Source organism: Prinia subflava, chromosome 5, assembly GCF_021018805.1.
Source record: "Prinia subflava isolate CZ2003 ecotype Zambia chromosome 5, Cam_Psub_1.2, whole genome shotgun sequence".
Taxonomy (NCBI): Eukaryota; Metazoa; Chordata; class Aves; order Passeriformes; family Cisticolidae; genus Prinia; species Prinia subflava.
In genome coordinates this window covers 53,241,529-53,256,105 of record NC_086251.1, presented here as the reverse complement: position 1 = coordinate 53,256,105, position 14,577 = coordinate 53,241,529, and the positions used below count along the sequence as shown (strand labels likewise).

Sequence of the window (14,577 nt, the reverse complement as noted above, 5' to 3'; positions counted from 1 at the left end):
TGCATCTCTTTGGACTAACACAGCATCAAACAAAATAAATTATCACATTTTTACATGAACTGGGGAAGTGTTAAACATGCAGAAAAATTGTAAGCTGTTCTTTTGGGAGAAGTTTCCTGAAGCTGTTATTAGGGACGCACTTCTCTCCATCAACCTGTGTAACACTCTACCTTTGTACATAACCAATTCTGATATAGCTGCATTGTAGCATTTTTATCTACCCTTCCTTGACATGAGAATTCAAGAGATATAAATTAACCAGAAATAAGACTTCTATTTAATTTTTAAAAAGCAGTGGGATCTCTATCTTTTTACCCTACAGGGAGTCAACCTCCCTCCTGCTGGGAGATACTGATGTACTAAATCTGAATTTAATGCAGCAGTAGAGATTTTCACTCTAATTATTCCATTAGAAAGCACACAGATGTCTCACACTGTACTCATAAATTTTCAAGTAGATATCAATTTTCTGCATTCACTTTTTATTCTCACAACTGACCTCTCTGGATCATTAATCCTGAGTTATGTGCTTGGCAAACCATTTTGAGCTTTTGATGTTGATTTTCATATAGGGTTTTGTTTAGTATTTCTAACAACTTCCAGAATTCTAGCACTACTTACTAAAAGAATTTCAGAAAATGTCACGAGGAACTGAAGAGCTGTAATGACCTTTCCACTGCAACTGATAGGGTGAAACTGAAAAGCTGAAGAACAGACTAGAAAAGGTACTGCTTGACTTGGAAAAGAAATCACGTGTCCCTCCCCTCTGAAGGAACATATTACTCATCAAATCATTTTACCTTCATGAGGCCACTGTTTCTTTTGTCCCTCAGTACCTCACGTCCCCACTCCGATTACAATGGGCTTACTCACATGCTTCCATTTCCATATGAAAGCCTGGACATTGCATGTGAAAGTTCCTCTCCATGTCACAACAGCCAAAAAAAAAGTATCACACATCCTTGGTAAAAACACTTTCCCTAAAGACCAGTATATAGGAAACTCATCTGAAACAAAACATCTCTAGGCTGAGGTTCCTGCCAGTGCCCAGACTCCCCTGATGCATTTACACTGGTTGTGTCAGATGCCTCGCAGTGCAGAGGATGATCAGAGATGCTGCTGCCACTCCCCAGCCAAAAAAGGTCACCTGACAGCCAGTCCTGGAACTGTACCAGACATCAGGAGCATTTGTAGGTCTTGGGGGACTGAGCAAATCCCCCTTGCCCAGACCTGAACTGCTTAGTGCAGTATCTGTGGCTCCTGTGTGACCACGGCTGCTCAACACAACCCAGGCAAAGAATGGCTCACAAAAGTTAACTAATTCCTTCCACTCCTGGTGGGCAACAGAAGGAGGCTGATCATGTTGTCCAGGAAAAAACAAACTGAGGTGTGTTTCCAGGATGCCCTTACCCAGCAGACTGAACCAGCAAATTCTGCTATGTGGAAGGGGTCAGGCTGAAATAGTTTTGAAATATAGTTTAGCTTAAAATAACTAAATTGAAGTAGCTGGCAAAAGGAAGTAAAGAGCAGGAGGGAAAAAAAAAGAAAAAAAGAAAAGAAAAAGCAAAAAGAGCAAAACATTTTCTCCAGTACTTATTACCACCACAAAGCCACCTGTTGGAATCTGCTGCTTTGTAGTGGTTTGGGGTTTTCTTTTTTCCTAAACCAACCATTTGAAAATTGATTTTGCTAACACTTACAGCTCGAGGAAAAAGATATTGCAATCTGTCATTTAAGACAATAATGAAAAACTCTGCTCTATGGTTTTTCCATTTCCACTCTTATTGTTGGCCATTGAGACAGCATGTGTAAGAACTCCAGGCTTACAAATTAACTTACCTCCTGGTAGATTCAATCAGCAATATCAGTACATACAGGGATTAGCTCCCCAGTGTCAGAATGCAATATTGCAAGCAGGCAGCCATATCCCAGACTATGATCAGACAAGTAACAATGACTGAGGCAGGCTGAGCTGGTTACTAAGCGGGCAGGTCATGGAAAGAAATTACTGCTATAAGGAAAAATGCTGCAGTTGCCAAACTTGAAGGTTTCCTTATAAACCATCATGAAGGGTCTCCAGGCTCTGAGCTCCTGAATGTATTTTAGCCACACACTGGTTTGGATACCTTTACCTCTGTTGAGTTATCAACATTTGCAGTTTATACATGAAGTGAATCATAAGTGAAAAAGATAATTTTATTTACATTCCTTTAAGGTGGATGCTGCAACAGGTATCTGATATTTTAGCAGCAAACATACTACATTAATGTGTAAATGATACCTCCACAATTGCTTGCTAAATATCTCCTGAGGTTTCCCTAATTGTGGTTAGTATCATGCAAGCTAATACAAATTCCCAGCACCCACATTCCAAGTCAGCTCTGAATACAGAGCAAGGAATTTCAGCTTGGGGTAACCACCAAGCCAGGGCATCCAGAGGATTTCTAGTTTCATGCTGGCTTGTGGCCAGGTCATTTGAAACACAGAACATGAAACTCAGACCTATGAGCAACGGAATAACAAGATAAACCTTCCTCAGAAGGACAACAGAAGTGTGGATTTTTAAAAGGGGTATTCAAGTCCATTATGCTATGTTTGAATTAAATCCACATCAGACTGATCTCACTCATGATTCGTATTTTTTGTAAAATACCAGCAAGTAGAAAAGAAATGTATGTAATCCTTGACAACGTTAAGGTATTAATCTTGCTCTTCAGTGGGACTTCCTTAAGTTGTTTTTTTCTAAGTTTAAAAAAAATATTATTCTTCATATAAGATTTCTATTTTATTTTCAATATTTTCCCTTTTTAAACAGTTTTTTTTTTTTTTGTTTTAACATAGGCTAGGCAATTGCAGTGGTTTAGTGAAGTATCTTACCCCATAAAACAACAAACCAGAAGAAAAAAATCAGAATGGCTCTCTAATAATGTAAAATCTCTCCCCCCCTTTTTAATTAGACTACCTCATTCACAAGTGTAAAGGCACAGAACAGAAGCCACTACCATTTCTGTTTAATGGGGAGATTCTGTATTTCTTACCTGTAAATGAAGTATTTTAGATTCATTATTCCGCAGCATTTCCTTCTGTCTTTCAATTTCTATTTCAAAGCTACAAATCTGATTATGTAAAGTTTGTATACTCTTGTTCTTTTCCAAACTTTCATTCTGGAGCAAGGCCACCTGGAAAAAATTCTACAATTACTCCTGCCAAAGTTTATCAAAATACCTATAACTTTGTTAGTTTAAAACTATCTTAAACACATGAAAGGGATAAGATCCTAATAAAATCTCTCTCATGTCTTGCAAACCAACCAACAAACAAATAAATAAACCCCAACCTTCTGATAGCTATTTTTGCACTTTCAGTGTATGGCATTGGTACAACTTTGGCTTAAGAAAGTCCAGGTGGGACACAAAACCAGCAAAGAACTCATGTCTAAATGTAACATTTTCTTTATTCACTTGTTTAAAGCCTTGGTTTCCTGGTTTCCACCAACTGACTTGGGAGTTGCTTGGAGTTTGGAAGAAACAACCTAATTCACTCTAAATTGGTGTTAAGAACCCTGCACAGAAGGGACACCAGAGACAAGTTGAGCTGGTTGGATCAGGGAACAGTAATCTTCTTCACCTACTCCAATCTGTCCTGATCTATAGCAAATTTAAGGAAAAAAACATCTGCATGGGATTGACTTGATTCAAAAGAATGTGATGGTGATGAAAATTCTTGAAATGAGTGAATACAGAAGGGATCCATGCATTTGAAGGACAATCCAATGGTGCCTACTAGTAGAAAAGACCAAAGAACTACAGGCTGTGAATTATATTCTCTCTCTGTACTGACATTTTATGAATTTATTCATTAATGACTCATGCTGTTTTTAAAACATGAGCCTTGTTAAAAGAATATCGTATTATATATCTCCTTGGGGATGAAAGTAATACAGTAAATATTTTCTGTCACACTGCCTAGTGCTTGTTCATTAATGTGGTTTGGAGAAGGGGGCTGCTTGGTGGTTGTGAATTGCTTCTTTGAGAAATGTAGTTTTCTCCCAGGCAAGATCATTCAGCAGCAAAAACGTAGAAGACGAACACTTGGCACAAGATGATGTTTGGACATGCCCTGACTATTCCACATTAGATCTTTATATGGATATGACACAGCACCATTTCAGACTCCAAAAAATCTTGATAAATGTTTCACATCAAGACCAATTACTTGGATGTTTCATGTTCTCAAAAAAATCTACTCCCTGGCCTCTATTACAGGTGCTAGTTTGAGGTTAAGCCATCTTCACCTCTGATGTGGGTGCCACTGCAGAATTCCGCCCCCTAACTGCCCTCTAATCAGGCACCATCACCAAATCACTGATGTGTCACTGCATTCCTAGCAGAACCTAGTCTGTTTGAAAAAGGAATTTATCTCAAATCTCTGAACCAGCCTGAACTAGACAAATGACTGTCAAAGTCCACAGGCATTCAGCAAGTTCATTAGACAGGGGCCCAAAAATACAGAGATACCATAAATATATGTGTGGGTATCTATCTTCCAATATATTGGAAGTACTATTCCAACAGTATGTGTGCATATACACACAGAGGCTGGTTCTGCACTTCATACATGAAAAAACTGGGAAAAGAAACTCAACTAAAATGAGACAAAGCTCAGTTTGTCAGTGCAGAGAGAGCAGCAATATTGAGGGTGAAGGAATGCATGCCTAGATACTAGAAAAAATTTTCAAGAACAAACTTAAATTTAACCCAGTACCTCTGCCTCTCAGATATTTAAAGTGTGCTGGGTGGATGCTTCATTTTTTTGGATTCTCTATTTCTTTAATGAAACAGAGTTCTTTGGTTAATTGTGATCTTTACATTTCCCTTTTCTCACTGTTTCCTCCCCAGGCCTCCCATATACAAGGCAGTTGTGCTCTGGCTCACTAAGCATCGCATTTCCATTTTTGCACAAGTTATAAAACATGGGCCTGTCTTGTACTGAGATTTTCCACACAGCTTTACAGAATACAAGAGAAGCAGAATTATGTCCTGCAGTCCTTAATCATACAGAACTGTCATTGCTAAGTCAGCAATTTTAGTTTGGCTGTGATTTGTGAATTAAAAAAACAATTTAACTCTAAATAGTTTCCCAACCATAGTTTCAGCGTAAGTCTTCAGGACTTCAGTTTAAAAAAGGGTAAAGGAAACACAGCATCTAATTACAAATTGCATCAGCTTCCTTTACTTAGCTGGCATATTTGAAATATTCCTAGGAAAAGGCATGCTCTTATTCAGCAATTTTGCAAATTAAGCTGTTGCTTACTAAAAAAGAATGGAAAAAACCTTATGCCACAAGAAACTGTATTCAAACAGGTGCCATATTTAAGTCTCATATTAAAAAAGAAAAAACAGTTTATACCAGTTTTCTGTAAGAATGTGAAGAAGCCACAAAATTATGTTCACCTCATCATATCCAACATTACAAAACTGTGGGAGTTCAGTCTGCAATTCTATGCCATCACAGAGGGGGAAAAAGCACTGAATTTTAATTCTCCCCACAAAGTTCTGATTCAAGATTTTACACCTGACCTTCTCTTGCTACTCTTTGCCACCAGCACCGTTCAATCCCAGACTCCTAACTTAGCCCAAGCTTTGCAGCTCTGCAGAGTTCCAGTCTGCCTGCTCCACAAGCACTGTTGAAGAATGTGGTGACTGGGAGACAACTTCTCCTTTCCCCTGCAGATGTACCACAGAGAGAACCCAAATGAAATCTTGACCCTATCCAAACTAAGAAGACTTCCACTGACTTCAGCAGGGCTAAGATTTCTGAGATACTGATTTCTGATCAGCCAAACTGACTTTGCACTGTTGTTCTTTGGTGCGCTCATTAATTTTTTCCTCAAAGAAGAGCACAGCAATGAAAGTTACAAATCATTTTGTAACCCTTCCCTAGAGTAAAGTCACTGACATATGACATGTGGTTAGCTATTCTGGTAACTTGGCACTGGCTTGGGATTTCCAGTGATTCAACTCTTTATTATGAATAGGAAGAAGTCTACAAAGCAGGAAGTAAAAAGAAAAAAAATGGACATACGATGATAAGCAGCTACGTCCTAAATGAAAGTTGAAACAAAAATTGAACATAAAACAGTAGTAAAGTGTATCGTCTCTAAGGTCTGTAAGAGACAAATACAGAACCACTGGGCTTTTTTTAAATGATAAAGCACCTCCCAGGACACTACAAAAGGCAGAACATGATCTATTCCGCAAGTCACAGGGAACGTGGGTTTTTCCTATGATGTGAAATAAATTGTGTGGTTTTAATCAGACTAATGAAAAACGAACTAAGGATATGAATCTGTATCTCTCAAAACTGAAAAATAGTAAGTTCCTACACTGACAAGGTTTCACAATGTAAAAGGAAACTTAAGTAATGTAGAAAAAAAATCTATCTCAAAAACCCTATATTAGACCTCTCTCAGGTTCAATGACTTCCTTAAGAGGCTTCAAGTTCAAAACCAAGCAGCTCAGGAACAAACATGCTGGGGACAAAAAACACATTGTGCTGTTCAATTAATGTCTGCTTCCTGCAGCTGCATGACCTGGTGGAGACCCAGGCAGAGAGATCTCTGTAGGCCAAGAAGGGAATGTGCTTTCTAGACAGTTTGGTGAACTCCAGCTTGTGATCTGCTCTGAGATGACAGAAATCATATCCCAATGCCATTGAGCTTACACTGGAACTGCTACTTGTGAACTCATTTGAGAAAAGGCTGAAGGGGGTCTTGACTCTTGTGCCTGCATTTGTAGAATACTTTGGTAATTCTGGAATCTTCTTTCCCCCAAAAATACCAAAACATCAGTTTGATGTCTATGTAAGACTTTTTAAAAAGGATTTAAGAGAACAGTAATTTGTTCTGAAGTTTTGTAATTTTTAAATCAAAGCCTTGAATTCTATTCCCAAAACACATGGTTAAGTCATTCAAGCTTATTCACAAGACCATAGCTGATACAACTCCCAGCATCTCCCAAATCCCAAACAATTTAAAACCTGGAGTCCCAAGGAAACACTGCAACATGAACTTCATGCTGGTCTAGCACTAAAGCAGACATCATCATGCCCACGAGTTACAGTATGTTTAACTTAATTAACCTGTGCAGGTCTTTAAGTTTGGAGAGCAAGAACAAAAATAAATAAAATAAATAAAATAAATAACCAGTTTATAACACACTTCTGAAATTATGTCAGGAAAAAATGATGAGGTAGCAAAGATACAGCTCATAGTGCTGCCATGGCTTTCTGAACTCTCTGTTCTGTAAGAAGGCAGCTCAGAGAGGAAATACAATATTGGACTGTTCATCTGTGTAAGGAAAGTGTTTTAATTCAGTTATCAATGAGGAAAATTGTCCATGGAGTTGTGAAGCCAAGTTTCTCACAGCATTTTGTTATTTTAAAAAGGTACAAAGATATGCCAAATGGCTTGATAGCTTTTGAAGCCTACTAGTGCTCTAGCTGTAATGTTAAACAGCTGTGAAACAGGAAAAAAGCCCTTCTTCCAGTACTTTTCTGTGATTTAAAGAAGTCAATGAAAATTAGAAGTGAGTAGAAGATATACCTTATTTTCTAGAGCATTGCTCCACTCTTTCAATAAGTTAACATGCTGCACTGCTGAGCTGGCTTCATGTGCTTTAATTTGTTGGTTTGTTCCCTGTGACAACAAAGAATTTATACATTTTAGCCAATTTCACTTCTTTTAAACCTACAAAGAAAGAGTATACAAAGACATCGAACCAACACTACATATTTTGGTTCACAGGTGCTTGTTGCAGAACGGTAGAGGAGGGAAATCTACCTGGGAATTTACAAAAATCAGGAATACATTTAATATAGCAAGTGTTTTATACAACTGCTATGTATCTCCATCCAGCGTGCTTGATAACTCAGAAACAATAAAGATGCACAAGATTTACAAAATGAATTGTATTTTAGAGTCTTTTGTGTAGCTTAGAACTAAACAAAGCACAATAAAACCCTTGAGTCACATAAAATATGAAACTTCCAATTCCACTAACTGTAATTTAAAACTTCCATTCTATTTCATGAACAGCTTCATAAGCACTACATTTTCCTTCAGCTGAATAGTTAAGACAAATATTTAAGGTAAGTTTATCATCACTGGAAACTGCCAGCTTTATAAACTACACTGAGAGTTACTACAATGCCTATTTTGTCACGTTTAAGATGTTACCATGATTGTTCTGTGATACTCAGATATGCTGCCTCTGCACAACCTACAAGTGCTGTTACAAATAACCACTATATAAAGAGTTTACAGAACACACATAGAATTATATACAGAGTACATAAGATGCAGACCACATTACTTACTTCATTTGTATCAGGTTGCATTACACCTACTTCAGTAAGTGCTTTGCAATGCAGAGGATATTAGCTTTGTTGGTAGACAGTGCTGCAAAGCAACTGAGAGGGTTTCAATGATCCTCAAGGTATGTACTCTATATAAAATACTAAAAATATATATGTGGATATATGTACATATATGCACACATATACATACATAAAATGAATGGCAGTACGTACGACATAACAGTGGGCAGGGTTACAGCATTGATCAGTTCTACCACTAAGAGCATTACTGTTAACACTTAAAAAGATGAATGCTCATTATTTAAGAACCTGGAAATACCTGCAGGATATCATCTGTTGAGAAGTGTTGCTCCTTAGTGAGTCCTTGTCTCTTTAAATAGCCATGGGCTAACAAATGAATCATTCCATCAGATAAAAGCCATTTTTTCCTGTCAGCGGTTTCTGAAATGTCCTGACTAATATTTTCATTACATAAGCATCCAAATTCCCCAGGATTTATGGCAAGGGAAGCAGAATATTGGAAGAAACTGGAATAATACTACTAAAACTAAACTCTGAGGTTTGACTTTATTTTTTAAAATATTGCAGGGATTGCCAGGATTAAAATCTAAACTTTCTTTAAAAAATAAATTTCATGCTTTGATTATACACCTATGTGCACACAGACATATTAATGCACATAAAAATATATGTTTTAAGTGTGCTAACCTATGTGTAACTTCAATTAAAATATTAAGACACACAAATGAGAGAAAATATAAACATACTTAGTTCAAGAAAATGCTTTCTTAGAAACAACTACCAGTCTATTTTCTGAAGAATTAAAATGACTTTCCTCTTATCCTAAGTTAACAAGTTCTTCAAATGTGTCATATTTCTATTTCATCAAGATACACCTAATAACTCAACTCACAAACCATTGCAGGAATGTGTGGGCTTTTCATGTTGTTTATTTTTAAAATGCAAAAATCAAACATCTCCTGTATAATCACTTGGTGCAACTGGATGATTTTCTTAACTGAAACTAGAGAAGTCCAGAACTTTCATGTCAAAGAATTAGGTTCTATTTGCAGACTTTCATCAATTGGGAAGTATAATTGTGATATACTGACCTGAAAAGTGCAGCCATAACGCTTAAAACTACAGGTACTTGGGGCATTAATACATTCTGACAAATGTGCATTCAACTGCAATAGGAAAAAAATGTGAGTTTTGGCAAAAAGACTTTTGCATGATAACATAAAGGGCAGAGGTTATCAGGTTTGCATTGTGTGCCATTTGCAGAACATACAACACACATGTGTATATTTTCTCCAGTCTGATCTCAAGTGCTAATTCTGTATATACACATATGTAAACCACACGCACATGCCAATACAGTATACAGAGTGATACATTTAATATACAGTGAAACTTCTACCAAAGACTATTTCAATAGGCAACCCAATTTAAAAAAAACCAAAACAAACAGAAAGAATGTATTCTACAATTATTTGATTTAATTTGACTTTAGTGAATGGCTTCTCTTTTCTCAAACAGTGATTTGTTTTTTTACTGGTGCTCTGAGCAAGTCTTAAGATCAGTTTCACTGTAGTAAAGTACATTTTTTTTTCTAATCCTAATTTCACAAGGAACCAACTTTTCAAAACAACATGCAATTCTCCGTGCCTAAATTTAACAAGTTACACAAAAAAGACTAAACAAGTACTGCATGAAACAGACAAAGAGTTTTAGAATAGGTACAGTTAAGTAGCTTTAAAAAATGCAGTACACAGGATTAAAACTGATTAGTAAAATGCCTGCATTTTTCACAGATTGAGATTTAGTCCAATATCTTGGATTATTAAAGGCACAGACCAATTTTCATTTAAAAGTAAACCAATTCACAGAAGCATATACATATATATGGACAGCAGCAGCACAGATGGCAGCAGCTGGATGCAAACTGCCTAGAAGTTGGAGCAGAGAGACATTTTTGGAAAGGACAGCCTAACAAACACTCTCTTTTCAAAAACAGAGTCTGCAGTTTGTATTTCCCACAAAGCAGACAGGAGCCAGAGCCTGGCTTCTCAGCTGGCATCGCCCTTTTGGGTTATAGAATCTCATTTGAAATTCCTACACCTTAAGTACCACACGACTCAGCTTATCCACCTCCCTGGAAAGAAGTGGTGAATCAACTCTGCTTTGAATGTGTAGCTCTGTAACAGACAAGAGAGTCTTTAAAATCTCATACCGAGATGCCATTGGTCACTCATCTCTGATTCACAACTATTATGTTCTAAACACTACCTGCAGAAATTCACAGTATCATTTCAAAAGACGTGTAGTGGAGAAAAAAGAAAGAAGTAAGAAAGGGACATGTGGTATAACAGGTCTTACGAGAATGCCACGTTTTTCAACTTCTCAAAACCAGAAGTCTGCCAAAGAGTTATGAATTAAACATGAAAATTGCCTTTTATTCTACAGTAAGATATCTACTTGTACAATACAGAATTTTCTCAAACTGTTAAGCAGGCATTTTCCCATTTTCTGCATAAGACTTCTTGTCCCTAATCATGCAACCAAGAAATACATACATTTTCACAGTATTAGAAAAAAAATTAAGCAACATACAGCAACAGATGATGCAGGGCAAAGGGCTGTTTAAAGTTCTGTTTCTACCCATGGTTTCAAACCCCATTCTGACTCTGTGTTTAACAACCCAGCCTTTAATGGTGCAGTTCTTACAAGCACTCAGACATACCTTTTCTGAAAGTAAGTGCTGAAGTCAGGGTTTAAGAATTAGCCAAAGTGCTCCAGAACCAGGATCTTATCTTGGCAGTAAGCACTGGTAGGGTTGGCCAGTATATATATTTTCTCTTAACAGCTCAATTTCTCTTAATAAATACAGTATCTATCATATATTTTGTATTTCATTATCTTGGAGGAAAAGACTGCATTAAACTTTGGCAGGAGTCTTATGTGCCTTCTGCACTCTGCCACAATTAATAATTTACAAGTGCAACTGAAAAATGGTACAAATCCAGCTCGAGAAGTAAGCAGCAGAGGAAAGAGAAAAGCTCATCCTCAGATCAGAAACTTCACTTTCCTTAAAAGAGGCTTACTGAGTGATGAAGACTTCAGTAAGTTCTTCTCTATCCTTGGCAAGTAAGTTCTACTTTTAGGGAAAAATTAAGTACCTCGATTTTGACAGCTGCTACTTTTATCTTTTCATGTACAAGAATGTGGATCTCTTCAAAGCCAGGCTTCAATTTTTTTTTCATCTACATATTACTGGAAGCTTCTATACTTTAGGAGAAACTTTTATGCATTGTTGCACCTGCTGTTGGAGGGTTGTACTCAACCTTAATCTTACACCATTTCTCTAAGTATCAGTTACTATTTTTGCCCCCAAATTTAATAGATTTCATCAAAATTTCAGTTTTTCCAGAAATTACACATCTATATGATTTTTGTAGTCTCTACTAACTCTTGCCAACGTGCACTGAATTTTAATTGTGTATTCTTATTGTAATATAAGCTAACTACCCCAAGATGCTGCTCTGTGGTCCTGAAATGAGGGAAGGGCAGGGGGACAGCTAGTAAAAATGAAAGCAGGAAGGACATGCGCTAATCTTGGACAAGCCAAGTGTAATAATGACTCAAAATTAAGAAATTGTTTCTTTTGAAATAGGTTTTCAAGAAATCATTAAAAATATTTGAGTGTTATCACACTTAACTGTGTGGTAGAAAAAGCTATTCCTTAGATCTCACATTTTAACAAGGAAATGGCTTCTGGCAAAATTCTTGCGAGATCTTACTAAAGACATTATTTAATTTTTCAGCACAACACTGGGCATGACTTCTTACCTCGCTCCTCATGAGTGTTTTAACACTACATTTATGAGGACATGAAACCATGACACATGGGCAGTCTGTATCTTCATGTTTCTACAGAGGGAAAAAAGCAAACAAACCACAAATCAGATCTTACTCTTTAATTAAGAGAGGATTTACCTGCAAAGAAAAGCATCCTACAATAATTAAAAATCCCACAAGATTTTTTCAATGTTATTCCCAACTGTGCAGTTACAGAACTGCAATTGCTCAAACATCAGTTTATACTTTTGATGGAGGTGTTGGTGTTCTCAAGTAAAACCAAGGGTTTCCTTGTGTTTTCCCATGCAAAGCAAATCTATTTGCTTACCATTTTAATGGCTTTACTTCAAACAATGAAACAGTAGTCAGAGCCAAGTTTTAATCCCCAACAATTACTCACAAAATTGGGCATCTTTAAGAGAAAGCAGAACCAGTGCAGACGTCCTTTCAAGTAAGGATATTAACACAGCATGTAAAAGTTCATCAGAAACGCACACTGCCCACTCTCAGAGATTCTCTTTCCTATGTATGGATATTCCCTTCCAATTCTTTTCTAATTTTGATTCCTTTCAAACACTAAGACTCACTGTTACACATCACGATGCTGGGCAGGGATTTTAGTCTGAGCCCAGATGACAGGTATCTCAGCATAGCTGTCAAACCCTATCACCCCAGTGAGGGAAGAAAGTCAGGCCCAAGATAACTGAATTTACATTTCCTCTCAGTTTTCTCAACAAAATGAAAAAATCCATTTCTCGTCAAGTGACACGTCCCATTCAACTTGAAACACATTGCTTCATTTCTGGTACTTAAGAAAAGCAGAGGAAACAAAGCTCTAGATTTATGAGGCTGTTAGAACGGGAAGAACAAAAAGCATGCCCTGTTTGCCCAGTAACCAGGTCTATTTTCTGAAACAAAACCAAGATGTAAAGGAGATCTGATCTCCAAGATGCAAAAGGCCTTGGTCAGAATTCTGGCATAAATCTGCCACTATGTGACACTGTATCTCCTCCTTTTAAAGCAGGCCATCAGATGCTGTCCTGACCCATCCACCCTGCCATGCTCCCCATTCCCTTGGGACGTGGCACAGCCCCGGTGGCAGGAACCAGGGAACCCTCAGCTGCTCCTCAGCCAGAGAGCTGGGACAGCCCCTGAGCCATCTTTAGCCTGTCCCCACCCGGGCACCCAGCCAGGAGCAATGCCAGCCCCTCTCCTCAGGCTGGCAGGGTGACAGCCATGCTCTTCTGACAAACAGGGCCCCAGAGCATCACTCCTGCCCAGAGTCAGGAGCTGGAGCTCTCATTCTGAACACATCTGGAATCGTGCTCAAGGAGACATCACACACAACCACGTGACTTGAGGAGCCTAATGCCCTACACACTCCTTCAGTTATTATCAACTACAAACCCAGAAAACTAATACTCCCTTCTAATGTTCATTCCCTAATTTAGTTCCCTAACCCTGTTCTCTAATGTACCCAAACCATCTGACAAAGGCTGTGACACTGAGTCTTGGTTCATGATAAAAAGGCAACACACATCTTCTCAGCATTCTCTCCTGTTTTCCTCCTTGCTCCACATCCCAGTGTCACCCACTGAAGCCAGGACAAGCCTTTCCAGCGACTTCAGGATACACCAGAGTAACCCCAGTCCAGTGGCGGAACCCTCTCCCTCCTAATCTAAATTCACTAAATTCACTTAAAGCCAAATTCCAAATCCAGTACAAACCACAGAGGATACCACACACAGGGTCCCACACCCAGGGCAGGGCAGGGTGTTAACACAGCTCCCAGAAAAGCCAGAGCCACATCAGGAACACGTCTGGCTCCAGAGCGGTGACAGGGAGCAAGGGACAATGTCTGGGGTCTTCCTGAGGCTGTCCCAGTCAGCTCAGCTGTATTTCAGAGCACTGGGCAGAGCCCAGGCTGCCCTGGCAGGGTCTGGTTTATGGCCAGGGTTGGTATTCCAGAGCACTGGGCAGAGCCCAGGCTGCCCTGGCAGGGTCTGGTTTATGGCCAGGGTTGGTATTCCAGAGCACTGGGCAGAGCCCAGGCTGCCCTGGCAGGGTCTGGTTTATGGCCAGGGTTGGTATTCCAGAGCACTGGGCAGAGCCCAGGCTGCCCTGGCAGGGTCTGGTTTATGGCCAGGGTTTCAGGGAGGAGCCCAGGCACAAAGCACTGCTGTCCTTACAGATCCACCACTGCTGTCTCAGTATCAGTTTCACAGGATGAGCACTTCTATGCAGCTTTGAGGATTAGACACAGAAAATTACAGTTATCCAGAAGCATTTCAGACTACTAATTTTCATTTTAACAATGCACCATCTTTATCTGTCAGGAGGCAG

General features: G+C 38.6%; 1 protein-coding gene across 4 annotated transcripts in view; it reads right to left on the bottom strand.

Annotated features, from left to right (window-relative positions):
- Positions 1-14,577, bottom strand: part of TRAF3 (TNF receptor associated factor 3) — a 70,004-nt gene that overhangs the window by 10,920 nt on the left and 44,507 nt on the right. For all 4 annotated transcript variants that reach the window (XM_063399413.1, XM_063399414.1, XM_063399415.1 and 1 more), the window contains 4 exons: positions 12,226-12,306; positions 9,489-9,563; positions 7,604-7,696; positions 3,039-3,179 (listed from right to left, as the gene is read on the bottom strand). In XM_063399413.1, coding sequence (XP_063255483.1) covers positions 3,039-3,179; positions 7,604-7,696; positions 9,489-9,563; positions 12,226-12,306 — 390 coding nt within the window. The remainder of the gene's footprint in view (positions 1-3,038; positions 3,180-7,603; positions 7,697-9,488; positions 9,564-12,225; positions 12,307-14,577) is intronic.